The sequence below is a fragment of the Salvelinus alpinus genome, chromosome 35 (assembly GCF_045679555.1).
Source record: "Salvelinus alpinus chromosome 35, SLU_Salpinus.1, whole genome shotgun sequence".
NCBI classification, from domain to species: domain Eukaryota; kingdom Metazoa; phylum Chordata; class Actinopteri; order Salmoniformes; family Salmonidae; genus Salvelinus; species Salvelinus alpinus.
In genome coordinates this window covers 11016585-11044147 of record NC_092120.1, presented here as the reverse complement: position 1 = coordinate 11044147, position 27563 = coordinate 11016585, and the positions used below count along the sequence as shown (strand labels likewise).

At 39.5% G+C, this 27563-nt stretch overlaps 3 protein-coding genes, 1 long non-coding RNA gene and 4 other non-coding genes across 10 annotated transcripts; 6 read left to right on the top strand and 2 right to left on the bottom strand.

The window, feature by feature from the left end:
* Positions 1 to 1857: 1857 nt before the first annotated feature.
* LOC139564097 (CD83 antigen-like) lies at positions 1858 to 2870 on the top strand (the record flags this gene model as incomplete). The annotated part of the gene is made up of 3 exons (XM_071383299.1): positions 1858 to 2113; positions 2270 to 2370; positions 2472 to 2870. Coding segments are annotated over 3 exons (510 nt in total), but the record flags the coding sequence as incomplete, so codon positions are not given.
* A 2953-nt stretch (positions 2871 to 5823) lies between these two features.
* Positions 5824 to 7443, bottom strand: LOC139564654 (uncharacterized). The gene is made up of 3 exons (XR_011672798.1): positions 6956 to 7443; positions 6403 to 6776; positions 5824 to 6232 (listed from the first exon to the last, which is right to left on the bottom strand). It is a non-coding gene; the product is annotated as an uncharacterized lncRNA (long non-coding RNA).
* Positions 7444 to 8688: 1245 nt separating this feature from the next.
* trnae-cuc (transfer RNA glutamic acid (anticodon CUC)) lies at positions 8689 to 8760 on the top strand. The gene has a single exon. It is a non-coding gene; the product is annotated as a tRNA-Glu (tRNA).
* A 1033-nt stretch (positions 8761 to 9793) lies between these two features.
* trnas-aga (transfer RNA serine (anticodon AGA)) lies at positions 9794 to 9875 on the top strand. Its single transcript has one exon. It is a non-coding gene; the product is annotated as a tRNA-Ser (tRNA).
* Positions 9876 to 10431: 556 nt separating this feature from the next.
* trnas-aga (transfer RNA serine (anticodon AGA)) lies at positions 10432 to 10513 on the top strand. The gene has a single exon. It is a non-coding gene; the product is annotated as a tRNA-Ser (tRNA).
* A 288-nt stretch (positions 10514 to 10801) lies between these two features.
* LOC139564653 (cilia- and flagella-associated protein 418-like) lies at positions 10802 to 14442 on the top strand. Its single transcript, XM_071384367.1, has 3 exons — positions 10802 to 10826; positions 12085 to 12180; positions 13750 to 14442. The coding sequence occupies exons 2-3, from the start codon at positions 12131 to 12133 to the stop codon at positions 13907 to 13909; spliced, it is 210 nt and encodes a 69-aa protein (XP_071240468.1). The 5' UTR covers positions 10802 to 10826; positions 12085 to 12130; the 3' UTR covers positions 13910 to 14442.
* trnas-aga (transfer RNA serine (anticodon AGA)) lies at positions 11184 to 11265 on the top strand. The gene has a single exon. It is a non-coding gene; the product is annotated as a tRNA-Ser (tRNA).
* Positions 14443 to 14547: 105 nt separating the features above from the next.
* LOC139564649 (T-cell differentiation antigen CD6-like) lies at positions 14548 to 24967 on the bottom strand. Of its 3 annotated transcripts, none has more exons than XM_071384362.1 (13): positions 24738 to 24967; positions 23539 to 23619; positions 22202 to 22501; positions 21585 to 21899; positions 20395 to 20454; positions 20106 to 20249; positions 19461 to 19574; positions 19220 to 19336; positions 18931 to 19077; positions 18602 to 18685; positions 18308 to 18442; positions 18005 to 18106; positions 14548 to 15269 (listed from the first exon to the last, which is right to left on the bottom strand). In XM_071384362.1, exons 1-13 carry the CDS (start codon positions 24787 to 24789, stop codon positions 15127 to 15129), a joined length of 1794 nt encoding a protein of 597 aa, XP_071240463.1. In that variant the 5' UTR covers positions 24790 to 24967; the 3' UTR covers positions 14548 to 15126. The 3 variants fall into 3 exon arrangements, with proteins under 3 accessions (XP_071240463.1, XP_071240462.1, XP_071240464.1); XM_071384361.1 differs by having other exon boundaries at positions 20106 to 20252; positions 24738 to 24966; XM_071384363.1 differs by lacking the exon at positions 19220 to 19336 and having other exon boundaries at positions 20106 to 20252; positions 24738 to 24965.
* Positions 24968 to 27563: the final 2596 nt, after the last annotated feature.

Sequence of the window (27563 nt, the reverse complement as noted above, 5' to 3'; positions counted from 1 at the left end):
TCACGGCCTGTATTCAATGGTGAGAGATGCTACGCTACTAGCCTCATATATGAATATGCATATTCACCTCGAGACTCCGATATAAAATATTTTTTCTCAAAGTTGCCGGGATGTCACGTGTCCTACTTATATTAGTACACTCATAACAACCTAACTATTAAGAAAGTATTTATATTCGATCAACTAAACCTTTCGTAGCAAACTAATAAGCCATTTATTTTTTGTTGACCAAATTCTACACCCACTGACCTCCATACCAAAACTCCTTTCTTGTGGGCAAAACAACGAAAGAACGCTAACGTTACCTGTTGGAGGGAGACAGATTTTCCGACGAGTTGGGCCTCTCTTCCTCAACAGAAAGCCCAGTCTGCTTTCACTTTGACGGCTACTTTTACTTTCATATTCTAGTAGGATATACCTATCCCTTGAATTATACAGCGAAATCTAGAAAACGTTTTGGTGCTGAACAAAAAAATGCGTAACGTTACCCTAGTCTTTCTCCATGCCTTTGCACTAGGTAAATTGACACTTCCACTTGCTCTCTAACTGCAGTTACATTGCAAAATTACTGCAGTAAAAAAACGGTGTTATTTTGGACGCAGTATTTGGAGCATACTGCAGTTATACTGCACTCTAACTGCAGTTACATTGCAACATTAATGCAGTAAAAAAAAACGTTTATTTTGGAAGCAGCATACTGCAGTAATACTGCACTCTGACTGCAATCTTTTTCGTAAGGGCTGTCCAACAAGGTTCGTCTTGTCATTTGCCTTCTATTTTTTTCCAGTTTGCGTACACAGCAGGCATATGAAGGATGCTGAAGATACAAGGTCGATATGCGGTGAGGATTCGGTTCTTTACCTGGGGTCAGGCACTGGTCAGTGAGGTGGTACATGGTAAACTACTTTGTGTGGCTTGCTAATGCTGACTAAAGCCCTGGATCAGAGACCTCAGGGCCGGCCGCTCATTAGGCAGGATTAGACGGATTGACGAAGGCAACATTTTCTGAGCTAAACTGACCAAGACGCACCTCCAACAACACATAAAACCTCACATAATTATGAGACACCAAACCATCTTTCACATTTTCAGGCTATCCTAACTTCAGATTTATTTTATCAACTATAATTCATACAATGGTATAAAATAACTCACCAGCAGTAACTCTTGAACCATTCAGCTAGAGACACCAAACCAACTTTCACAGGTTCTGGCTATCCTAACTTCAAATTCTTGGAAACGTTTAATAACTATAACTATATAAATTAGCATAAAATAACTCACCAACAGTAACTCTTGAACTGTTCAAGCTAGAGACACCAAACCAATCAATAATTTTTTACAGTTACCTACTTTTTCAAATATAACCAGTCATTACCATTACTACTGCAGTCAGTACCACTACAATAACTTTTTTCAAAACCATAAATACTTTAAGCAAGTTAGCAAGCACACCACATTTTCTTCAGGAAATGTACTTTTCTAGTATTGTAGACCGCCTTTGTCTAGCCACTTAATCATATCAATCTTCGTCCACTCTTTCCTCCATCTAAAGACAGCAGAACTCAAAACTTTTATGTTCCCAGCCAATTTAACCTCAGGTTTGTCTCCTGCTGTCCTGATTAGCAAAATATGTCCTGAGTTAATTCATTTTAGCAATTGAACCATGGAATCTGATTTGACTACTATTTGACTATCTGCCTTTTACTGTTTTTCTGGAGATCTTTGGCTGCTCACACATACCTAAGTAGCTCATACTAGTGATTTACAATCTGGTATGTCCTCAGTCCTCATTGTAATCTTCATTATTGAAACTACAGCACTGGCCCCAGACCAGCTGTTAGGGGCATAAAGTAACCTCACACCCTCTTCTCCCAGCTGGGTGAGGAGCCCTATAATAAGGAGTCTGGTCTATTGATGAAGAGGCTATCACCTAACAGCACCACCCAATGGTACGTCGGTCTGGAGCGTGAAGTGGAACTTTTGGCTGACGATTCTTTCGATATCTTCCTGCCCAATGTAACGGCTGTTGATAGTGGGAGGTACAAGTGTCTCCTGGCAGCACCTGTAGGAGAGCAGAACCAGGAGGGGCAGGTTCACCTCAGAGTGACAGGTGAGTGTGTTCTACTCTCATTGTGTGCTTGTTTTGGTATGTAAGCAAACTGTATACTGCATGTGAGTGTTTTAAATTGGAACCCCCAGAGAGTTCCTCTGTGCTGATATATACTCTTTTAGAGTTTCCAGTGTATTATTATTTTTTCATTTGCAGGTTGCCTTGACAATAAGTCCACAGACCAATCAGAAGAAAGCAATACCATCCTAGTTCTTTCCATTGTGGGGCTTGTGGCAGCATTGCTCACCATCAGCTATGTGAGTTGTCCACTGTCCTCTCATTTAATGGTAATAGTTTCAATGTATTTCATTTTGCGTTTTTATTTTTTTTAGCAAAAAAATGATTATATTTTTCATAGGTAACCGTTACGAATATGTTACTACAAAGGAGCAAGAAGAATCCACAAGAACAACTTCTAGATGCACCCTTTGAGAAGAAGGATTTAATGTTGATCTACACTCTGGGGCCAAACTGGTCGGGACAGGCTTCCATAAAACATGTCTGTGTGTGAGACCCTGTTCAGCTAGTTTGGGCTCATTGTAAGGCAGAGAAAGGCAGAGAGGCAGAGAAAGACCAGTGAACTTTTGAAGCTGAGCAAGGAGCCTAAGAGTCATGTCTACTTTCCGGAGAGTTTACCTCTAGAGCAGAGGTAGGCAGACAACCCTCTGGCCGGTCCTGTAGAACCAGTATGTGTAGGCTTTTCAAAGAAATTAAACAGAAACAGTAGCCTACACCCTTTCTGATAAATTGAAAGTATCAGGGCCATTATGACAAACTTACACAGAATGAAAGTTAAAGTGAGAGCTTAGTCTGTAAAATAGAAGAGAAACCACGGCTCCCCACCCATTATAGAATCATTAAGTTAGTAAGTGGTGGCTAAAATAAGAGAGGTAAGTATGACAAAAAAATAATAGGTTGTGTTTTATAAGAATGCAGTGATAGCATTCTATTGTAATTAAGGTATAGCCAGGCTGTAACGATGTGCGCTGAGAGTCGGGAAGCAAGTTCAAGTGAGTGTTTTAATAAATAAACGCAACATAATACAAAATAAGAAACACGAACAACGCACAGACAACACAGAAACAGAAACAATGATGCCTGGGGAAGGAACCAAAGGGAGTGACATATATAAGGAAGGTAATCAGGGAAGTGATGGAGTCAGATGACGCGCAGGTGCGTGTAACGATGGTGACAGGTGTGCGCCATAACGAGCAGCCTGGTGACCTAGAGGCCGGAGAGGGAGCACACTGGTGACCTAGAGGCCGGAGAGGGAGCACACGTGACACAGGCAATATATAACATTCTATTGCTGTGGCTGGATCCCTGGGTGTGGACTAAGATTGCAAAAGTAAATACTGAACTTTCTAATACTTTAATTGATTATCCTTTTTGTTGTACTAGCTACATGTTATGTCATTGTATTGTGGTTGTTACATGCTCACAACAGCAGGATTTTGGGGGGGGACTATGTCCACTGTTGAATTTCTCCTCACTGTGCAATATACACGGAACAAAAATATAAACACAACATGCAACAGTTTCAAAGATTTTACTGAGTTACAGTTCATATACGGAAACCAGTCAATTGAGATAAATTCATTAGGCCCTAATCTATGGATTTCACATGACTGGGAATACAGACATGCGTCTGTTGGTCACAGGTACCTTTAAAAAAGGTAGGGGCATGGATCAGAAAACCAGTCAGTGTCTGGTGTGACTACCATTTGCCTCACACAGCGTGACACAGCACCTTTGCATAGAGTTAATCAGGCTGTTGATTGTGGCCTGTGGAATGTTCCACTCCTTTTCAATGGCTGTGTGAAGTTGCTAAATATTGGCGGGAACTGGAACACGCTGTCGTAAACATCGATCCAGAGCATCCCAAACATGCTCAATGGGTGACATGTCTGTGAGTATGCAGGCCATGGAAGAACTGGGACATTTTCAGCTTCCAGGAATTGTGTACAGCTCCTTGAGACATGGGGTTGTGCATTATTATGCTGAAGCATGAGGTGAATGGCTGGAGAATGGGCCTCAGGATCTCGTCACGGTATCTCTGTGCATTGAAATTGCCATCGATAAAATGCAATTGTGTTCTCTGTCCTTAGTTTATGCCGGTCCATACCATAACCCCACCGCCACCATTGGGCACTCTGTTCACAACGTTGACATCAGCAAACCACTTGCCCACACGATGCCATACTGCCCGGATTAATCCGTGAAGAGCACAATTCTCCAGCATGCCAGTGGCCATCGAAGCTGAGCATTTACCCACTAAAGTTGGTTACGACACCGACCCTGGTAAGGACGACAAGCACACAGATGAGTTTCCCTGAGACAGTTTCTGACATTTTGTGCAGAAATTCTTCAGTTGTGCAAACCCACAGTTTCATCAGCTCTCCGGGTGGCTAGTCTCAGACGATCCCGAAGGTGAATAAGCCGGATGTGGAGGTCCTGGGCTGACGTGGTTACACGTGGTCTGCGGTTGTGAGGCCAGTTGGATGTTATACCAAATTCTCTAAAACAATGTTGGAGGTGGCTTATGGTAGAGAAATTAACATGAATTTCTCTGGCAACAACTATGGTGGACATTCCTGCAGTCAGCATGCCAATTGCACGCTCCCTCAAAACTTGAGACATCTGTGGCATTGTGTTGTGTGACAAAACTGCACATTTTAGAGTGGCTTTTTATTGTCCCCCGCACAAGGTGCACCTGTGTAATGATCATGCTATTTAATCAGCTTCTTGATATGCCACACCTGTCAGGCGGATGGATTATTTGGCAAAGGAGAAATGCTCACTAGCAGGGATGTAAACAAATTTGTGCACAACATTTTAGAGAAATACACTTTTTGTGCATATGGAAAATCCCTGGGATATTTTATTTCAGGTCTTGAAATATGGGACCAACACTTTACATGTTGCATTTATATTTTTGTTCACTATAAATAGCTTGACACTAGTGCTTGACTTCGACTAAAATAGATGACAGTACTCATCTTGGGTGCCGGTACTGTTTATATTTAGGTGCAGGAACTGTACAATACCTTTGAGCTAATATTTTATGAGGTGCAGGACCTCATGCAGTAGAAAATCTGAGGTGCCAGCGTTGTGCCGAAAAGCTCCCCTTGCCAGAATTCCCCCCTCCTTCGCGTGAACGCGCACTCACTCAATTCTTCATTGCTTCGACTTGCTTGCTTGTTGAGATTTCTGATCACGTTAGGCAGCGTTTCATAAAAATGTTTATGTCGGTTTGATCGCGGGGGAGGCACTAGTAATGTCTGCAGTTTTCGGTTTGGCTATTTGTTTCAAGTGTATTAGCCCATAAATAAATATATTTGCCTAAACTCGTCATCTCTCCCATGTCGTATTCGACTAGTGGTGTTGTCTAGTAGTAATGTTGATTGCTTGCCTACATTTTACTCCCTCCTCTATGTTTAATATAACACACATACATTAATTATTCATTTCGGTTGCCTATCCAGATGTGAAGTTTATTCTATAGAAAGTATTTGACTGATTTGTGCCACAGAAAGTATTTGACTCGGCACAAAATTAAGGAAATTAGAGGGGGAGGGGGGATTTCGGCAAGGCTATTTTCTTGCCTGACGAAATCCCCCCCTTCTATTTTGGGACTGCAAGGCCTGGCACACTTCATAATCATTTTGGTAGCTTCTGTTGACCAGTAGTGTGTGCCACAGAAAGCTAAATTACAGTATAAAGAAATAACATTTATTTTAGAAACATTTTGTAATGTTTAAGAAAATAAAGATAATACACAAATATTATCACACGATAACACAAAAACATTACAGAAAGTTAAGTTTGTTAGCAACCTTTAAATAGGACATACACATTTAAATATTTGCATAATAAGATATAAAATGACAATAAATCAAATATAAAAAGACAATAAATAACATAAACAAATATTGGAAAGCTGCAACAGCTCGACTGAACATTTATTCCACTTTTTATGGAAAGTTTTCCAGGTTATACCGTCGCCTGGAACTCAAGCCTAACCTAGTCCTGACAGGCAGCGCAGACATAATCCTCCAATGATGGGATGGTTTTCATACAGGACTGGTGGAACCATCGTGGGCAGCGGTCACAACCAATCTGAAATGAATTATGAAAAATTTTAATATATTTAAAACATGAAATACATTTTCTTGAGTTACAATCATTTCATTATCAGACCAATCAGATAATACTACCTCTAGAAACATTACTGCTTATACAAATTCGTACTGGTAAAAATGTGCCTTTAGAAGTGAACAAGCAATTACCCAGTTAGTGTCTTCCTCATTATTGTCCACCTCCCTACAGAAGTGGCACAGTTGGCTCATGTCTTCTAGCAAAACATAATGTCAAGTAGTCTATACATCTTTACATGTATTTTTCTGATCAAACAGGGAACAAGGGAATAGTATAGGTTTCTTGTAACAAAATTATTTAAATACATGTGTTTTAGTGGCCATCAAATCAGAAGTTGAATCAAAGATAACCTTGAAAGATCCATATAAATGTTTTTTATCTACAATTATATTAAATTAGAAATTGAACACACCAGTGTTTTGGAGTGTTAACATACCATGATGTTAACATCTTTGTCCGTATTTGAAAAGACAAACGACTCCTCCTTCAGAATACATTCAGCAAACTGGGGAAAAAATGTGATGGGCATTTCAGTTTTCCCCAACAAAATTATGTTACACTTAAGATTCTAATTCGCAAGTATACAACGACACAGCTATAATATAATTTGACAGTTCTGTTTTGCCTTTTAGTCAGTATACTTCCAGTAGGTTAATTGTACATTACTTATACTCGAATACTTACTGTCAAGGCAAATACCCCACAAGTAACATCTTGTTGGCATGGGTGAGTAAGGGTACATCTGAGAATGGGCAGGCATTCCCTCGGATGAAGAGCATCTCCGTCTTGCTGATTATGTGCTGTCATCCAGGTGGAAATGTCACCTGCATATCTGATGTAGGAAAAATGATAAGAGATAAGTTGAGTGTTGATGAACGAATTTGGTTCCTAAATGTTCGTTAACCAATTTAATTATAACAATGCAAACACTCTGTCCGTTTATAAGAATTTGTAAGATTGTTATTTGCTTAAAATAGACAGAGACCCGTGTCCAAATTAATCAATAGCGTTTATTCTCGAGAGATCTCTCCTCCAAAAACCATGTACATCACATTATATATTACACACAGCGTCATAGAGTCCCTCCCCCTCCGACTAGGACAAAGCTAATTCAAAAGTCCATCCCAACACCCTAACGCACACACATACACACTATATCTGGATTATCTCCTGAATTCTCACCACAGTTTATTACCCCTTAGCTGACAGTTCCAGTCCCCCCCCCCCCCCCCCCCCAGATACGGAAAACCTGGATGGGCTTTTTCTGTCTTCCCTTATCTCCACAGAGTTATAGCTTAGTCGGTTCAAACATAGGTTAATGATCCATTTAGTTTTCTTTAGGTACACACACAGACATTCCGTTCTACCCCCCTACATGCTACCTAACCTCTAATCCTAATGGTTAAGTTTCTGGGTAGAATTATTTAATCATTTATCTTAAACCTTGATAAAATATCCTAACAAGTGTCCTGTGAATATGTTTATGTATATGTACTATACATGTGTGTGTATGTGTATATATATCTTGGTATATATTTTGTTGTATTTTAATTTCTATTATTATTGTCATTATTGTGTTTTGTGGTTGAGAGGTGGGGGGAGGTTGATGGGGATGGTGGAGGTGCTGGGGGTGACCTATTGAGGGCGAAGGGAGCTATTGGGGAGAGGATTCTTCATGGAGGCACATTCAGTCATAGTTTTGTTTATTATACTATTATACATTCTTTCCCTTTTTTTTCTATTATTATAACAGTTTACTGTGATTATGGGAATGCACTCATGTTGACTTATATATTTGAACTTTATTTTTGGCCCAGATTACATATTTTAGATTTATTATTGGTATTATTATTATTACTACTGTACCTACATTCTTAAAAACAAAAAAAATGTGGGAAAAGCCGTAAGAGGGAAAAGAACGATGGGATGGGGGATTCAGGGATGGGTAGAGAACAGTAGAGGCCTCTGAAAATTATTATTGCTGAAATAACCACTTCCTTTTGTGACTAGTCTAATACTTCCTATGGCACACATCAGAGGGCATGATAGGTCACCAAAAATTATTCTGAAGTGTGCCCGCCCTTGCATTCCCAAAATAGAAAGGGGGGGCTTGCCGAAAAAACCCTTGCCGAAATTCCCCCTTCTAATTTCCGAAATCCCCCCCTTCTAATTCCCTTGATTTTGTGGCTCACACTACCGGTCAATAACGTGATCAGAAATCTCAACTAGCAAACAAGTCGCAGCAATGAAGATTTGAGTGCGTGCGCGTTCACGCAAGTCGCAGCAATGAAGAAGGAGGGGGTGCGTGCGCATTCACGCGAAAAGGGGGGGGGGCCTTTTCGGCACAACATTGGTATGAGAATATTGTAGAGTTTGTTCCATTAATTTCAAAGTGTCAATTTGGATTCCGTAACAGATCCCTGGTGGTCTAGTGGTTAGGATTCGGCGCTCTCACCGCCGCGGCCCGGGTTCGATTCCCGGTCAGGGAACATACTGTTTTCCTTTGCTCTGAACAGCTCTTTCGGTTTGCACTAACGTTTTCTTTATAAAGTAAATTTTATATCAGTGTTCTCTTTATAAAGTTAATTTTATATCAGTGTAGGCTGCTGAAGGGAGGACGGCTCATAATCATGGCTGGCATGGAACAAATGGAATGGCATCAAACTATGTGTTTGATGTATTTGATACCAATCCAATGATTCCGCTTCCAGCCGTTACCACGAGCACATCCTCCCAAAATAAAGGTGCCACCAACCTCCTGTTTTTTATATTTAAGCAATAATGCACGAGGTGTGGTATATGGCCAATATACCATGGCTAAGGGCTGTTCTTAATCACGACGCAAAGTGGAGTGCATGGATACAGCCCATAGCCGTGGTATATTGACAATATACCACAAACCCCCAAGGTGCCTTATTGCTATTATTTAACTAGGCAAGTCAGTTAAGAACAAATGTGTATTTACAATGACGGCCTACTGTGAACGCTGCGTGTAACACATCCGGTGTCAGAATAAATAAAAAGCAAGGTCTGCTAACTTACTGCCCTTAGCTTAGGGCAGTAAAAATAAATGTTTGGTCATACGCATGGTACACGTCACGAGTATGTCAGCCAATCAGCATTCAGGGCTCGAACCACCCAGTTTGTAGTGCTTATTTTATCTGTTGAATTCATTTATTCACAAATGTTTGTACTAGGTCATTGATTAAGTAACATTTTTGAGAAGCGTCATTGCCACAGTCAATATGAAGAAACCAATTAATTAACTAACTACCCAACATGATAATAATTGAATCATAGTTACTCGTACAAGTGAAATTAGGGGGTAGTTATCTTGGCCTAGTGGTTAAGGCGACAGACTAGAAATCTTCCCGCGCAGGTCAAAATCCTGTCGACAACGGGTTGTTGTGTGCTGCTGCCTGCTGAATCATAATATCAGTCAAAATGTCAGATATCTCTTTTTATATACAAAAGATGTTGGATATTACCAATATCCGATTTCTGTCGACAGTATTATCAGATGTTGTCGTGGCCGAGTGGTTAAGGCGATGGACTAGAAATCCATTGGGATTTTCCCGCGCAGGTTCGAATCCTGCCGACAACGTTTATTTTTCTCTTGTGATTAACGCATTGCCCAGGCGTTTACATTGTATCACAGATGGCAGGTATCCGTTATTGTATCACTACACATAAATCGCGAGCTACAAAGTATCGTACTTTACCTACATGAACTCCTGTTCATGACAACAACAGTCAAATAAGCAGCAGTGCGTAGTAAAATGAAAATGGTGCGTAGTAAAATGCAAGTGTTAACAGGCTAACTTTAACTAGTACGGTGGAATGGACTAACGTTAGCAAACCAAGTTGTTGACCATGACTGACAGTGGAAGCTTATGCAACGTAACTAACGACAATAGCTATGTAACGTTAGCTAATTAGTTGCAGACGCCAGCCTTCCTAAATTGCAAAAGGGCTGCCCTCTAGGTAGTCTCATATTTGCTTAACTTTACACATTTGCAGACAGGACAGCTTCCTAAAACGACAAAGACGAAGTCATTGCCACAGGCAACAGGCAAGTAAGTTTGCCAATAACTCAACTTTAAAGAACCTCACTTATTCATGCGAGCATAGTTGGTTGGTAGTAGTCGTACATGTAGGCAGTTGTCGTGGCCGAGTGGTTAAGGCGATAGACTAGAAATCTATTGGGATCTTCCCGCGCAGGTTCGAATCCTGCCGACAACGTTTATTTTTCTCCTGTGATTAACGCATTGCCCAGGCGTTTACATTGTATCACAGATGGCAGGTATCCGTTATTGTATCACTACACATAAATCGCGAGCTACAAAGTATCGTACTTTACCTACATGAAATGAGGTTACGCCTGTCAATCAAGCACTCCTGTTCATGACAACAATAAGCAGCAGTACCCTGAAACTATGGCAGACGATTGGGACGAATTACTAGATGAGGTTGAACCAAAGTTCTGTCGCAATGTTTCGTTGACGCCACAACTTCAAGGGAATGTTTAACGCAAACTGGGGAGGGAAAAAAACTGGTGCGTAGTAAAATGCAAGTGTTAACAGGCTAACTTTAACTAGTACGGTGGAATGGACTAACGTTAGCAAACCAAGTTGTTGACTATGACTGACAGTGGAAGCTTATGCAACGTAACTAACGACAATAGCTATTAGTTGCAGACGCCAGCCTTCCTAAATTGCAAAAGGGCTGCCCTCTAGGTAGTATCATATTTGCTTAACTTTACACATTTGCAGACAGGATAGCTTCCTAAAACGACAAAGACGAAGTCATTGCCACAGGCAACAGGCAAGTAAGTTTGCCAATAACTCAACTTTAAAGAACCTCACTTATTCATGCGAGCATAGTTGGTTGGTAGTAGTCGTACATGTAGGCAGTTGTCGTGGCCGAGTGGTTAAGGCGATAGACTAGAAATCTATTGGGATCTTCCCGCGCAGGTTCGAATCCTGCCGACAACGGGTTGTTTTGCAGCCTGTTGAATCATAATATCTCTCTGTATCATTCTGTCAGTGGTATACTGCAAAAAGTCAATGTGTTCATATGACGTTATTATTGAAACTCAGTAAATGTTATCTAAGACATCTGTATATCTCTGTTGCATGCTGTGAATGTCATTGTATGTTTTACAGTTGTCATTATCTTAGGAAGACCAAAATGGTCATTCACGGGAAGCCATAAAGTCTAGTAGTGAGCCTTTGGTAAAGCATGTATTTGATAAAAGCTCTCTTTCAATCCCTATTTGTTCTTATGTGAGCAGGTGCTGCCCAGTTTTCCTTGGTGGTAGCTCCATTGCAAATGGTGTAGGAACAGCCGTTTCACAAAGGTTAAAAGTGCTGTTAAATTGTAGAGCTGGTGTCATCAACTGGATTCAGCCGCGGGCCGATTTTTTTATTTTCTTGAGTGGATGGTCAGGAGGCCGGAACATAATTACGAATAATTTCAAATAACTCCACTGCAAATTGACCGCAAGAAGCCCAAACATATATAATATTTAACTAAAACAGACAAATTTCTAATCTTGCTTACATTTGTGTATGATCACATACTGTATATCTCTATATTATGCGTGGGAATTCTTTGGAACAGATTTCCGTTTTTACAGTCTTATGTCCAACAATAAAATGATAAAATATATTTTATTTATTTTGTTCAGAAAACGTGGGGGGCCAAATAAAATCACTTGCAGGCCACCAGTTGGGGAACCCTGTTGTAATGTTAATTGTGTGTAAGTATGGATCACATTTTAATATGACTCATTGTTTAACCTGTGCTGACAGGTCGTGGGACCAGCTGAAATGTATCTCCTGTGACTTTCGGGTGGCCATGTTTGACGATCATGAATGGGACCCCTCTTGTGATGACCTATTCTTCAGGTGAGCCTCCTCTCATTGGGCCTGATGTATCTTTATGGGTTAACAAACTCTTTGCAGAATTTAAATATTGTTATTATCCTGAAACAAGTTTGAAGTTGTTACAGAAAACCACAAATCCCAAATATCTCAGATTTGAACAGAAGAAGGCAGTGTAAACCTTTTATTTTGGGACTTCGTGAAAATAAACTGGAATAATCTTCATTTGATTCTTAATGTAAAATACCTTTTAAATGGGGATTATGACTTTCACCTTGATTGATATCCACCCTTTCAGAGAAACGGGTAATTTTTTTTCAAAGTGAGTATGAATACACAGTGGTTTAATTTAAAACTTTTTTTAACCATGCTCTGAGATCAGTGCATGGCAGATAGGAATTTCATAGGACAACTGGTACTAGTGGATGGAGACAGACTTTTATAAAGGCAGTCAAACAACACAACAATGCCACCTTGGGTGCCTCTCTGGTTCAATATTGTGTTTCACTGACAGAGAGCTTGCCCATGATGACAAAGACTGACACTTAAGCTTAGTTAATGCAGTGAAGTGGAAGACGTTACAACAGTAACGCTGTAAGTATGCAGGCGTGGGTATTTGGTGCTCTTAACACAAAGACAGGAATTCAATTCTTCTAGGCTACACTAATTTGATACTATTGGTGAGAGTCGACTTGAAATGCAAACTAAGACAATAGACAGAAGGGCTGTGCTCAAATGGGAGAAAAACATTTTAAAATATAAAAACAACAAAGCCTATCGCAATCACAATGTTGGTATTTTGGTGCAGGTAAATTATGGCACTTGGAGCAGCGTATGCTTTGTGAACAGCCTCTTTCTTTCATCTAAAATATACTGTAGCTAGTGCCTTTCATTTTTTGAAAAATGTTTCATAGTGTAGGATTGCAGCAGCACAGCTTTGTTGAATCCAGACTTTTGTGTTGACAAAATGGAGGTAGTAGGCCTAGTGAAAATCCAGTGCAAGAACAGCGAGCAGGGAGTACTCACATGGACCCTACCACGTTGTTTTCCTAGAGAATGCGCAGTGGCTGATGTTCCAAGCTTGTGGGTTTTCCTGTCGGTGTTCTGATCTGTTCTGGTGGACACTTGGTGGTTTCAGGCTTTGTGCTGGAGTATAGAGGTTTTACTAAGTTTCTGAGAGACTAGGGCTCAGGATTCATTTATCATTCAAATGTGCTTGTTAAATGCAACGTAACGTATTGTGCAAATGATGCAGAAATTAAGCTTTAGTATGGACATGCTTACCATCAAACTTCCATGTCCATTGTGTCTTGTCTAATTTGTCTTTCCACTCAAATGTATTCCTTCAGCTGTAAATTGCAGGTTAACTCTGGAATATTTGTGATATTTCCAATCATTCAACAATATTTCAAGGGTTCTTGGAGGCTGGTTTTGTTCCATGCACATGACCAATTTGTGTCAAGTACTTTGTGAATTTAGTACTACTTATCCTATCTATAACTCTATATACCAGTATTATACTGTGAGAGAAATTAATCTATTCATCTAGCTCATTGCTTAGCTAACCAGCCTTGTCTCTTTGTATCTCTGCAGGAGCAACATGCAAGACTGTCAGAAGCTGCGGGCCAAGCTGAGGAGAAGAAAAGGGGCGCAGGCGCACGCCTACCAGTGTAGCTGGCACTCTGCTCGAGACCTCACCGACCTGAGAGAACAGCACCAGCTCAAGTGGGTCTGTGGGAAGCATGACATGTGACAGCCTTCTTTCTATCACACACACACACACCACTTTGCAGTTACTTGAAAACCAATGTCCTCTTGTTATAGACAGCCCAACACATATTTTTCTGCCTTGAGAATGATATAGGTCTTTCTCTGCATTACATTTAGTGTGTTCTGGGTTTAAAGGTAAATGAACAAAGTAGGTCTTCTGCTATCTTTAGAGATGTGATTTTAGCTAGCTCAGTTTTAAGAGCAGGTATATGCCAGACCATATTTGTGTGAAAACGGTACTTATGAAAGATGAGGCTAAATTGAATGAGTCTTATGTATAAAAAATAAAAAATAAAAAAAGTATGTTACATGCTTTTCTGTAGCCTTTCCTTCTCTATCTTAGTTTCTATCTCCCTTGTCCTTTTGTTTATTTCCTCTTCTGTCCCTTTGAGTTTGAGTCAAATGCATTCTCTGTTCAGTGATTTCTGATCTTACCATTCATGTATTGTGTATAATATGAAGGTGAGGTTAGTGTGAAGTTAAATGATGCAAACCTTTCCTGATGCATCTGTGCTAGACATTGAGACATAAAATATTAAACATAAAAGCATTACTTCACTCTGGCAATCTAGTAGTTGATACTTTATAAATGAATCATAATCAAATGAAGTATTCTGTGGATAGTTGATTAAATATGTACTAATTTATTCATCATTAGGGAACCATAAAAAAGCTTAACTTCCAAATCCATTCATGGGATTTGTTGTGATAGCCCAGTCAGAAGTAGGTATTTTGGATGGTAAAAAATGTGCTCATATTATGTACAAAACATCTGCATATGCGTGTATAGACTAGGCTATTCACATTTAGTCATAGTTGAATATATGTTATATGCACTTTTTCTCCTTGATAATATTAACACAATTGAATTTCAAGTTTAAAAAGTTTGATGTGCATTGACTGTGCTTTGTGTGGCTCAGGTCACCGTATTAAATCAATATCAGTGACAGTGCAGTTTGTTGACAATGCTGGTCATTCTGTGCAGTGGAGAAGCGAAGGGGGTTAAGACCTTTGGGCCAGTAACAGAAAGGTCGCTGGTTCGAATGCCCAAGCTAACGAGGTGAAAAAACATCTGTCTACCTTTGAGCAAGGCAATTACACTTAATTGCCCCTGTATGTCTTTCTGGATAATAGCATCTGCTAAAATGTAAATGACTCTGTTTTTATAGTTCTCACTTCACTGCTATGTTTGATGAAATGCTAGTAATTTGTTATGTCATCGTAGTCACTGTCAGAAAGAGACTGGTCCGGGTCTTCTTTCACAGTAGCATCACCAATCCCCTCTTCATCTTGGACTTCTATGTTCTCATAAAGCTCAGAGGAGGATGAGCTGCTTGAATCATCTGTATAAAAGACTTACATTACCATCTACATACATCCACAATAGGCTACATGTTTTCAGCAATTGCATCTACAATGCCTTCAGAAAGTATTTATACCCCATGACTTTTTCCATATTTTGTTGTTACACAGCCTGAATTTAAAATAGATTAAATTGAGATTTTGTGTCACTGGCCTACACACAATACCCCATAATGTCAAAGTGGAATTATGTTTGTAGACATTTTAACAAATTCATAACAATTTAAAAGTGTTATGTTTGGGACAAATCCAACACATCACTAAGTACCCTCTTCATATTTTCAAGTATGGTGGTGGTTGCATCATGTTAAGGGTATGCTTGTCATCAGTGAGGAATAGAGTTATTTTTAGGATAAAAAAAACGGAATGGAGATAAGCACAGGCAAAATACTAGAGGAAACCTGGTTCAGTCCGTTTTTCAATAGACACAGGGAGACAAATTCACCTTTCAGCAGGACAATAAACTAAAACACAAGGCCAAATATACACTGGCCTAGTTACAGTTTTGACTTAAATCGGCTTGAAAATCTATGGACGGACTTGGAAATAGCTGTTTAGCAATGATAAACAACCAACTTGATAGAGCTTGAAGAACTTAAAGAAAGTATAATGTGCAAATATTGTAGAATCCAGGTGTGCAAAGATTTTTGAGATTTACCCAGAAAGATCTGTAATCACTGCCAAAGGTGATTCTAACATGTATTAACACAGGGGTGTGAATACTTATTGAAATTAAAATAGATTTTTAATTTTCAAAAAAATTGCAAACATTTCTGAAAACATGTTTTCACTTTGTCATTATGGGGTATTGTGTGTTTTTATTTATGTCATTCATTTTGAATTCAGGCTGTAACAAAGTGGAATATGTCAAGGGGTATGAATACTTTATGAAGGCAATGTACATTAGACAGTACATGACTCTAGAATCTACTGCACAGTTGTGATCCATGTAGGGGAATACGGGTACCTGGTGCCGCCATTGAACATGACTTAATGTCAAGGACTAAGCTTAATCTTTGTCAAGGGAACCTACCCTTAATGATAATGCATCAATGTTTGAACATTTTAAATCACCCCTTTGTATTAATGGCATAGCCACAGGAAATAGGGGTGCTGAGGGTGATGCAGCACCCCCTAATAATTCGAAATTAAATAATAAATAAACAATTCTAATGAGCAAAAAAGTACAATTAGAGAACTAAGCCTTAATTACTCCTGTATGAGCGGAGAAAAATACTAATCTTCAGTGGCTTGGTAGCCTGTTCTACTCCCTACCAAAAGCCTGTGACTTGTCAATGTGATTTTGTTTCACCTGAATCTCCATCTATATTTGGTTAATTCTCTGGCTGGCCAAATAAGTAGAGGTGGTAACTCATCTATTTGTTTGCTCATCTATCACTGATTAGAAACATTTAGTATGCAATAATGTACCCTAAATCAAGCGTAGGCCTATTGTTATGCTAGGTCGCATATAGGCAACTCCAAAAGCCAGCAGTGGTGAAATATGAACAGGAGACTCATGCTTTTGAAAGTATAGATTGCTATTATTTTCTATGGGTATCATGACGAAGACTCTCAATGTAAGACCCTACGCCTGCTCCCTATCAAAGCGAAGTGAGGATTGTGGATCAAAAAAGCATGGGCTTGCCTTGGACTATGTTTCAAAATCACTTTTTTTTTTATATGACGTTGCCGTGACGCAAGTTGTGTGGGAAAAATATTCTGGATTTTATTCTGTTATATTTCATTATATTCTCAGCCTGCTATAAAATGTGTGTTGACTGTGACCAGTGTAGCCTAAGTGTGTCTTCTCTGTTTAATGAGCAAAATAACTTGGTTTTATATGCATGGCACAGCCATGTAGCCTATAGGCTGCACAGACCAGTAACATAATTAAACTCAAAATATGCCATTATTTTGTATTATTTTGAAAATAAATTGTATTGGTCCTATAATGTTTCTTAGGACCTGCCAAAAAACAAATTAATAATGGATTTCTTTGTGATGGTGTATATTTATTAAAATAACATCCACCCACATCTACTCCCACTCCTAATCATGCCGGCATGTGCACAGTAGATATAAAATACTTATCCCGGCAAGAATGTGTTAAAAATGGGACTGTATGAATTGGGTTCTAAAAAACATTGGCAGATAAAGAAAATTTACAGGCAACATGCTGTAAAGTCTGTCTATAAAGGGTATTAGTGTCTTTAGTTTAATGGCAGATTAGAGTGAAAGTTGGCCAATTTCCTCCATCTGAATGAGGACAGTCTCTCTCTTCTGCTCTCTCTCCCTCCCTCTGTTGGATTCAAGCATGTGCCTGCCAGGAATACTACCCTTTCCATTATTCACTGTGATAGTAAATCTGGCGAAAACTAAAGGAATTAAGTACAATTTAAATCCTCACAGATGTTTATGCCCCATACCCAATGGCCTCATCTGTCAAGCTACCTTAGTTCTTTGAATTTAGTTTTGACACAACTTGAAATCACATTGGCTTATAAACTTAGAGAAACCTTTGAATATGATTTGTTCTTTTTCTTTCAGGGATTACACCGGTGGTCGTCAAATTAATTTGTCAGGTTTTGAAACACAATATGACACCAGCAAGGAGACTGAGAATTAGTCTCTGCAGGGAACATTACATGGTTCAATGGAAATTCTGTCCACCTTTGAAACACACATGCACAGACTCATCAGAAATATCAGGTACCTTGATTTTGATTGCTCAGTAGGTGAAAGCTACTGTTCACAGGCTGTTGCTGATCCTTGTGTGTACTTGTTGATTGCACAGGGGAATGTGTATAGGTGTTTTCTGAGGAGAAAATGAGAAAATGTGCTCCCAGTGAAGTAATTACGAATCTACATATTTTCTCCCAAAAACTTTCAAGACAATACTTTCATGTACTGTTCTGTAGTGCAAAAGGCCTTTGCTGTTGTGTCTACTCCATTCAGTGTTTAGACACAGCCAGATAAATTAGGTGTTGTTGTTCTCGTGATTTTGACTTGAACGGACCTGACTGTAGATGCTGTTCCACTGCCATCCCCACGTTGTAGTAGGATTCCCCTGATGATGTACTACTACTCGATCCCAAGGATGGCTCTCTTCCACAGATCAAGTCTGTGAGGGCAGTTTCTCTCAAATCTGGACCTGGGTGGTTAGCATTCCACACAGTTACTCTGTTAACGTTGATTCATGAGAATGGATTTCATAGATGCACTGACTGACTCCACAAAAGCATTTTTGGACTACAATTATTTTATTTTGTTTATTTTTTGTAGCATTTGTCGTTGAGCATTTTAAACTGACCTGAGTCTAGCAGCTCCTTCTCCTGTGTCTCAATGTTTTCATAGCATTCCCCAGAAGATGTGCTGGATGACACCAGCGAATGCACTGGACATACAAATGGTTGTTAGTGCTAGTATGTTACAATAGGGCTCTTATTCAACTTTTCTGTCACCATGGGAATTTCCAAAAAATTATAACTTTTCTGATTCCTTATTCTGCAAACGGTTATAGTAAAGTCCCAGATTTTAAGAGGACATTATGTCCTTTTAAGACAAAGAAGAAATCTGTCGGACATGGACACAATATGATCATGGTAAAAATCTGGTTCACCCAACCTGACAGTAACTTACGGCTTTGGGTGGCAGTGTTATTTCTCTCAATGCCATTGATTGTCTCAGCAACAATATTATATTTCTCAGGAGCGTCAGAGGTCTCTGCTGTCTGCGTGGTTTCCCATGGCTCTCTGCTTGTGCTTACTCCATTGTCAAGGACCCTGACTAATGAAAACATAAAAGACCATTTGGTTGGCACTGTGAGCAAGTCCTTGGACCACTTTCTCCCTTAATAGCCATGTGTCACTTCCCATATTTTTTCTTTTAGAATTTCACTATTTATCCAAAACTATGAAGATGAACAGACCAAGTGCAGTAGCCATGGCAATAGAGGGTTGGTCATTGAAGTCATAGTTTTCATAGTCAGAGTCACACAAGGCGTCGGTGTCATTCTGAGAGGGTTGTTGGGAAAGGTACTGTGGAGCTGCATGAAAGGCCACAGAGAAAATGTATTCTGACAAATGGGACACTTGAACTAATAAGACATTTCCTAAAATTGCAAGTAACTAATGGGCACAGAGAGGACAAGTGCATCAGTAGGAACTCACTGTAATCAGCTGTGTCCGTGGTGACTGTGAGAAGGTTGACTCTCTCCCCTCGGTCGGTGTGTTGAGACTGGATGGACAGCAGGCGGCCATCTTGTCTTTGGTGAACCAGAAGTGCTAGTAATGAAGGGAAAGTTTTACCTTTGAAACTTCTCTATACCAAAGCTAGGATAATAGGTTTGTTGGTCTTTGTTGTATTTGATGTTGGAAAAGAAAATAAGGACAATACATCTCAAAACCAATTAAATATTTGAATTAGACCACCGTCACATATGGCACATATTCAAACATTATCATCCTTGTGAAATAATAAATGCTGCTTTTTTTAAGTTGGTGTGAAAACAACACTGGTGGTGGGACTCTCTTAATGAGCAATCAACCAACCCAGTGATATGTATACTGTTCCAGTTTGGTGATTTCCTTTGTGTACTGTATTGAATCACATTGCATTGTGTTGTTGTATTATCATAATTGGCAAACCATTGAGAAGAATATGTAATACCCTTCAGACAAAGCAGTTTCTCAGTGTTAATTACTACTCATTGATGATAGCATGTTTGTTGTTGTTGGTGTGAACAAATGGGGAGAGTGGCAGTTGAGTCTGAGGCAATGAAAGAGAAAGAAAAATAGAGAAACACGATGACTCACCAGCTCTTCTCCTGTAAGACAGGAAGAGTGAAGCATTGGAGAGGAGTGTGAGGAGGAGGGCTATAGACAATGCGATGCAGCCCCAGACAGCAGCTGTGGGAGGAGAGGACCAGCTCTCTGCACTGGTGACTAGTAGAACTGAGCCTGCTGGAAACAAGAACAAATCATAGTGCAGAGTACAGACTAGATAACAAATTCTTCTTGACATGTTCATATGAGCAGAGCAGGCACTCTTGGTGTATTATTACACAGATGGAGGGTCATGTGTGTCAGCATCTATTGAAGGCACCTGTGGTTGAAGTCTGGGTGTTCTGTTCTGCTGTCTCGTTGCCTGGTTGAGATGGAATTCCTGTCAGGGAAATGGAAAAGTCCTAGAGGTGTTAGAGAACTAGAATGTATAAGAGATGCATGGCTCACTTCTCCTGAGTGTTCAAGGCACTCTTGTTTGAAAGACGGGGAACATTTTTGCTTAAAAAAAACATTTGCTCAAAAATTGTAAATCCAAGAGGAGTTGTGTTTGTCCATCTGTGTATCTAATGATCTATTGAACCAATATCTGACTCTTATTCAAAAGTTAGACATTTCAGTCAGTCATTTGGCAATTACTGCCAGGAATGTGTGCGTTTTCTCTTTAAAAAATGTACTTGAAATGTGGAGGACTCACATATTGATGGATGTAGCCTTTTGAGTAGGCCTACATAATTAACTATCACTTGAGGTGTTCGAAATGGATGGGAAACATGGTCAACAAGCCATGGCCTTGACAGAACGGGAGTTTCAGACACACTAAAACTCACACTATACATTTAGCAAAAATTGTTCATTTAGATGCAAGATTCAAAACCCATGGAAGTGGCGAACAACTGTTGTCATGTTGAGGTCAAGGCAGTTTGGATGTTTTCTCACCAAGGAACTCTTGAACTTGGCTCCCAGGTTGAACATCTTTCATTGAGGGTCTTCCTCAGACAGAGCTGTTGCGACGTGGTATTGACGTGGTATGTCTACTTTCTGAGTGACATGCATTACTTAGGCCTGTGTGTTTCTTTTTTTTTTCATTAATGAAAATAACAATAATTCATATGCAAAGCAGCTGTCTCTTTTCTGCTTATGACCTCTCTCACATCACCTGATCTCTGCATTACTGTAGGAGGATTTGAAGCTTGTTTGTCAGTGTCAGTGCTGAGTGTGACTGAGACTCAGTGCTATCCATTCAGACACGCTGATAAGGTCACGAGCCAAATCATTCTTGATTCGCAATCATCAGAATCCTGATTGTCGACATTTAGCGTGCTGAAAATCAGCACTATGATAGGGACTTGGTTCGCCACCAAGACACCAGATGTTCAATCATGGTAATGTATTTTACATGTTATTACTGCACTATCCATATTCAGACCAATCTAAAGATAATATAAAAACACTATGACATGATTGTGAATACAGTAACTGACAATGATAATATTATAGCTGCAGGCTTACCTGAACAAACCACTGCAGCGTCCTCTTTGTGTCCACAGTCGTTGACTGTCCCCATGGAGGGACACTCCCATAGGTTCCTCTCGCTCCCTCCACAGTTCACCTCGTCTAAGAGAACCTGGCCAACACCCGCTTCAAAGGACCCGTCCTCCCCACTCACATTTAGGGCAGAGCCACAGCCCAATTGAGCACAGACCACGCCCCCATCTCTCAGGTCCCAACTATCGTCACACACCGTTCCCCATTTTTCCTCTCTCCACAACTCCACCCGTCCCTCACAGTGGTGTGAGCCTCCAGCCAATCGCACGGCCTGGTGCCCTGAGGAATGGACAGATCAACCAATCAGTTCATAGATCATCAGATAACCTCGATAGAAGCTGGGCCTCACTCAGGATCATTAAAAAGCAGCTTGAAAATGGAAGCGTGCTGAAAGGAGGAACTTGTTGCAAAGCGTCCACAAAACACTTGAGACGGCCCATACGATGGCTCTCCATGGCATGCAATTTGCAGGCGTTACTGCAACAACGTGTTTGTGGTTGCTTATCAACAGCGGTAGCTATTACTCTTGCTCAAGATAAATTGTGCCGATCCACTCATAAGCTTTGCAATGAGGGTCTTACCACAGGTTATCTCAGTCAGGTTAGAGCAGTCCGTGTATGAGAGCTCTGTACAGTTCTCCACAAGTAGGTCTCTGTAGACACACTGGCTCAGACACGTTGAGCTGGAATAGTTTAAAGTAGCTGTGCCATTCTGTCGGAGCTCGTACACTGCCCCGCAGCTCAGGTTGGTACATATGTCCTCCACCACTTTGGCCCACTCTGCAGACCCAAGGTCAAAGGTCACCGGCCTCCACAGCCCTTGATGGAGCACCTCGACAACCCCAGAGCAGTGCTGAGATAGCCTGGGGGGGTGAGATATGGCTGGAGGGATGGGGAGATGCAGAATCAATATGAGAGTGAAATACAGATGGCTGTTTATATTTCCCCATGTAGTGTAGCCACATGTACAGTACATGTTATACATGTTATACAGCATAATACACACACATACCCACACACATTGAATGCCCTAACTGTTTGTTGGCCTATCGGTTGCCGTGCTCTGCAGACGTTCAGCAGAGCAGCCACATCCTATGAGTCATGTCCTGTGGAAATGTCACTGGGTGGTGAATTCGGAGGGGGACACTGAAGTCGACCAACCTGATTCTAGAAACACCACGGGACCAAATACTCACAGTGGTTTCAAATCATGTGACACTGGAGCCTTTGGTACTGCATTTCACACTTCAGTCTTCACTTAATTTAGGTTCAACAAATAGAGAATGAAATTGAGGTTAGTGTCGTATGGTTATAACTGAATAACTGATTGATAGCATTTTCCTTCAAAATCTGACTCCACCGGACCATTTGATATCCTCTATGACACAAATGACAATTGACCCATTCTTTTCTTCTTTTTATTTTCTGTTTGTGTGTTAGAGAGAGCATGTTTGTATGGGATGTTCCTCCCACTTTGCACTAACGGAGCCTTACGCATCATCATCATAACCCTCAGAACAATTAAAATATTGTCATACTATGGCTTATTTGATGGTGACCTGTATCATTATAGTAAAACAAATGCCTTTGCCTCATATCATTTCGATCTCAGTATAATGACTTGTGAGCAATCAAGTTCTCTGCAGGATTGTTGCTTGAGGTTGTGTCTCCTCCCTCTAAGAAGCACACAGACACCTTACCCATTCATCCCTCTACTTTAGCACCTAGCAATTTGACTGCATGGGCACGAGGGATTGGAATTTGGGGTTTAGGAAGGAAGGAATGGTGGATGGTATTCAGAGAGTAAGATCGATGTAGATTGCAATGTCCTCCGGAACCAAATGAAGCTTGATTGGAGGCTCGGGTTCTGAGGATCTTTTTAGCATAATTCCAACCATTTAAATAAAACTGGAACTCACTTAGATTGGATGTCTGCTGCTCATCAGTCTCTCTCGACCCAGAGAAGTTCCCCGGAACAGAGTAGGCTTTATTTAGAAAGCCTGAAATGACAAACAACAACAAAGTAAACTAAGATAAATGAAAAATTATTGTAGTTATGCGTATTGTAGTTATGAGAGTATTCATGCAGCTGTCCAATCAGTTATTTCAGCTTACCACGTGTTGTCAATGCTATATGAAGCCCAGGACACGCAGCGGTAAATTACAAACAGGTTATTGAATTTGGCTCTAATCAGAATAATCTTTTCCATTTTGTAAACTGTCTGTTGATGGTATTTCAAGGTGGCTACACAATAGTCCCATTAGAAGGATATAATATGGAGTCTGTAAATCACTATATTTACGTTGGATTTCATAATAGCTATTATTAACTGCCTCAATTGGTTAATTTAGTTGATAGATGGATATGCCATGAATAACATCTGTGGCTCAATGTTGAATTAAAACCAATTTCACACTAGCAATGTTTGAGGAATCAATGCAGATAATGAATCATCTTCGTGAAGCAAAATAGTTTGTTCATGCTTTAACCCATGACACAGCTCTCCTCCTCGGAAAGCAAATCATTTTGAACTATCACTTTGTTTATGTATCACTCTGTGACAAATTAGTGATTCATACAAAAACATGTACGTTTCAGCCAATCCTTGTTTACTATGGTTGGTTGATTTGAATTCCCTGTACTTTTATGTTGCGTCAAGCGGTCTTTGAATTTTAGCTAGCTAGTGTTCGATGAATCGTATTGGCTGTTGCAGTAAACTCCTTGCTTTGGCAAGTAAAGTAATCCTCTGTAAGATTATGCAGCATTTAGCCTACACCTAATTGGCATCACTCCGGTCAGTCCCTTTTTGTAAGAATATGTTATTACTTTCTTGAACACACCAACACATGGCTGTCAAAAAGTAGAGTAAAACGTAACAGACAGAAATTAATTCTAAAATATGGTGATGTTGAAGCATAATAAAAAAGCAAATGTGACTCCACTGCCAACTATTTTGATGTGCATATCTTTAGTATTCATACAAACAATTCTAAAATACATTTGATGCTGTGTTTGATGTACATAGAGTACAACTGTCATACTTTCCTTCAAAAGAGCCAATAAAGATAATATAGTTGAATACAATCAAAGTAGAAATATTAGATTAAACTATGTTACCTTGAGAGAGAACCAGAACTGACAGAAGTATTGCTGTCCTGAACAGTTCCATCTCCCAGAAAACAGTTAGGCCGGGGTCCTTTAAGCATACTCCTCAACCGGAAACAACTTTGTTCTTTTAATATTAATAACAATCAAACGAAAAATAATGCACGTTACTGATCTTATCATGAATAAAGCAGTATATGTCAGAACTTGTGTACTCACTATATTTCTGTTTGCACTGCTGCAACTTGTGGTTTTCCACAAGCATCGTTTCTGACACAAAATCAAAGTTATTTAGATATTAGGCCTACCACGTGTTGTCAATGCTATATGAAGCCCAGGACACGCAGCGGTAAATTACAAACAGGTTATTGAATTTGGCTCTAATCAGAATAATCTTTTCCATTTTGTAAACTGTCTGTTGATGGTATTTCAAGGTGGCTACACAATAGTCCCATTAGAAGGATATAATATGGAGTCTGTAAATCACCATATTTACGTTGGATTTCATAATAGCTATTATCAACTGCCTCAATTGGTTAATTTAGTTGTTAGATGGATATGCCATGAATAACATCTGTGGCTCAATGTTGAATTAAAACCAATTTCACACTAGCAATGTTTGAGGAATCAATGCAGATAATGAATCATCTTCGTGAAGCAAAATAGTTTGTTCATGCTTTAACCCATGACACAGCTCTCCTCCTCGGAAAGCAAATCATTTTGAACTATCACTTTGTTTATGTATCACTCTGTGACAAATTAGTGATTCATACAAAAACATTTACGTTTCAGCCAATCCTTGTTTACTATGGTTGGTTGATTTGAATTCCCTGTACTTTTATGTTGCGTCAAGCGGTCTTTGAATTTTAGCTAGCTAGTGTTCGATGAATCGTATTGGCTGTTGCAGTAAACTCCTTGCTTTGGCAAGTAAAGTAATCCTCTGTAAGATTATGCAGCATTTAGCCTACACCTAATTGGCATCACTCCGGTCAGTCCCTTTTTGTAAGAATATGTTATTACTTTCTTGAACAAACCAACACATGGCTGTCAAAAAGTAGAGTAAAACGTAACAGACAGAAATTAATTCTAAAATATGGTGATGTTGAAGCATAATAAAAAAGCAAATGTGACTCCACTGCCAACTATTTTGATGTGCATATCTTTAGTATTCATACAAACAATTCTAAAATACATTTGATGCTGTGTTTGATGTACATAGAGTACAACTGTCATACTTTCCTTCAAAAGAGCCAATAAAGATAATATAGTTGAATACAATCAAAGTAGAAATATTAGATTAAACTATGTTACCTTGAGAGAGAACCAGAACTGACAGAAGTATTGCTGTCCTGAACAGTTCCATCTCCCAGAAAACAGTTAGGCCGGGGTCCTTTAAGCATACTCCTCAACCGGAAACAACTTTGTTCTTTTAATATTAATAACAATCAAACGAAAAATAATGCACGTTACTGATCTTATCATGAATAAAGCAGTATATGTCAGAACTTGTGTACTCACTATATTTCTGTTTGCACTGCTGCAACTTGTGGTTTTCCACAAGCATCGTTTCTGACACAAAATCAAAGTTATTTAGATATTAGGCCTACCACGTGTTGTCAATGCTATATGAAGCCCAGGACACGCAGCGGTAAATTACAAACAGGTTATTGAATTTGGCTCTAATCAGAATAATCTTTTCCATTTTGTAAACTGTCTGTTGATGGTATTTCAAGGTGGCTACACAATAGTCCCATTAGAAGGATATAATATGGAGTCTGTAAATCACCATATTTACGTTGGATTTCATAATAGCTATTATCAACTGCCTCAATTGGTTAATTTAGTTGTTAGATGGATATGCCATGAATAACATCTGTGGCTCAATGTTGAATTAAAACCAATTTCACACTAGCAATGTTTGAGGAATCAATGCAGATAATGAATCATCTTCGTGAAGCAAAATAGTTTGTTCATGCTTTAACCCATGACACAGCTCTCCTCCTCGGAAAGCAAATCATTTTGAACTATCACTTTGTTTATGTATCACTCTGTGACAAATTAGTGATTCATACAAAAACATTTACGTTTCAGCCAATCCTTGTTTACTATGGTTGGTTGATTTGAATTCCCTGTACTTTTATGTTGCGTCAAGCGGTCTTTGAATTTTAGCTAGCTAGTGTTCGATGAATCGTATTGGCTGTTGCAGTAAACTCCTTGCTTTGGCAAGTAAAGTAATCCTCTGTAAGATTATGCAGCATTTAGCCTACACCTAATTGGCATCACTCCGGTCAGTCCCTTTTTGTAAGAATATGTTATTACTTTCTTGAACAAACCAACACATGGCTGTCAAAAAGTAGAGTAAAACGTAACAGACAGAAATTAATTCTAAAATATGGTGATGTTGAAGCATAATAAAAAAGCAAATGTGACTCCACTGCCAACTATTTTGATGTGCATATCTTTAGTATTCATACAAACAATTCTAAAATACATTTGATGCTGTGTTTGATGTACATAGAGTACAACTGTCATACTTTCCTTCAAAAGAGCCAATAAAGATAATATAGTTGAATACAATCAAAGTAGAAATATTAGATTAAACTATGTTACCTTGAGAGAGAACCAGAACTGACAGAAGTATTGCTGTCCTGAACAGTTCCATCTCCCAGAAAACAGTTAGGCCGGGGTCCTTTAAGCATACTCCTCAACCGGAAACAACTTTGTTCTTTTAATATTAATAACAATCAAACGAAAAATAATGCACGTTACTGATCTTATCATGAATAAAGCAGTATATGTCAGAACTTGTGTACTCACTATATTTCTGTTTGCACTGCT

Coding starts and splice junctions, on each gene's coding strand:
- LOC139564653 (XM_071384367.1), top strand. CDS start 12,131: ATGTTTGACGATCATGAATGGGACCCCTCTTGTGATGACCTATTCTTC. Junction 12,181..13,749: donor TGTGATGACCTATTCTTCAG/GTGAGCCTCCTC, acceptor GTATCTCTGCAG/GAGCAACATGCAAGACTGTC.
- LOC139564649 (XM_071384361.1), bottom strand. CDS start 24,789: ATGGAACTGTTCAGGACAGCAATACTTCTGTCAGTTCTGGTTCTCTCT. Junction 21,900..22,201: donor CCTGACTGAGATAACCTGTG/GTAAGACCCTCA, acceptor TCCATTCCTCAG/GGCACCAGGCCGTGCGATTG. Junction 18,443..18,601: donor GAAGGAGCTGCTAGACTCAG/GTCAGTTTAAAA, acceptor CTAACCACCCAG/GTCCAGATTTGAGAGAAACT.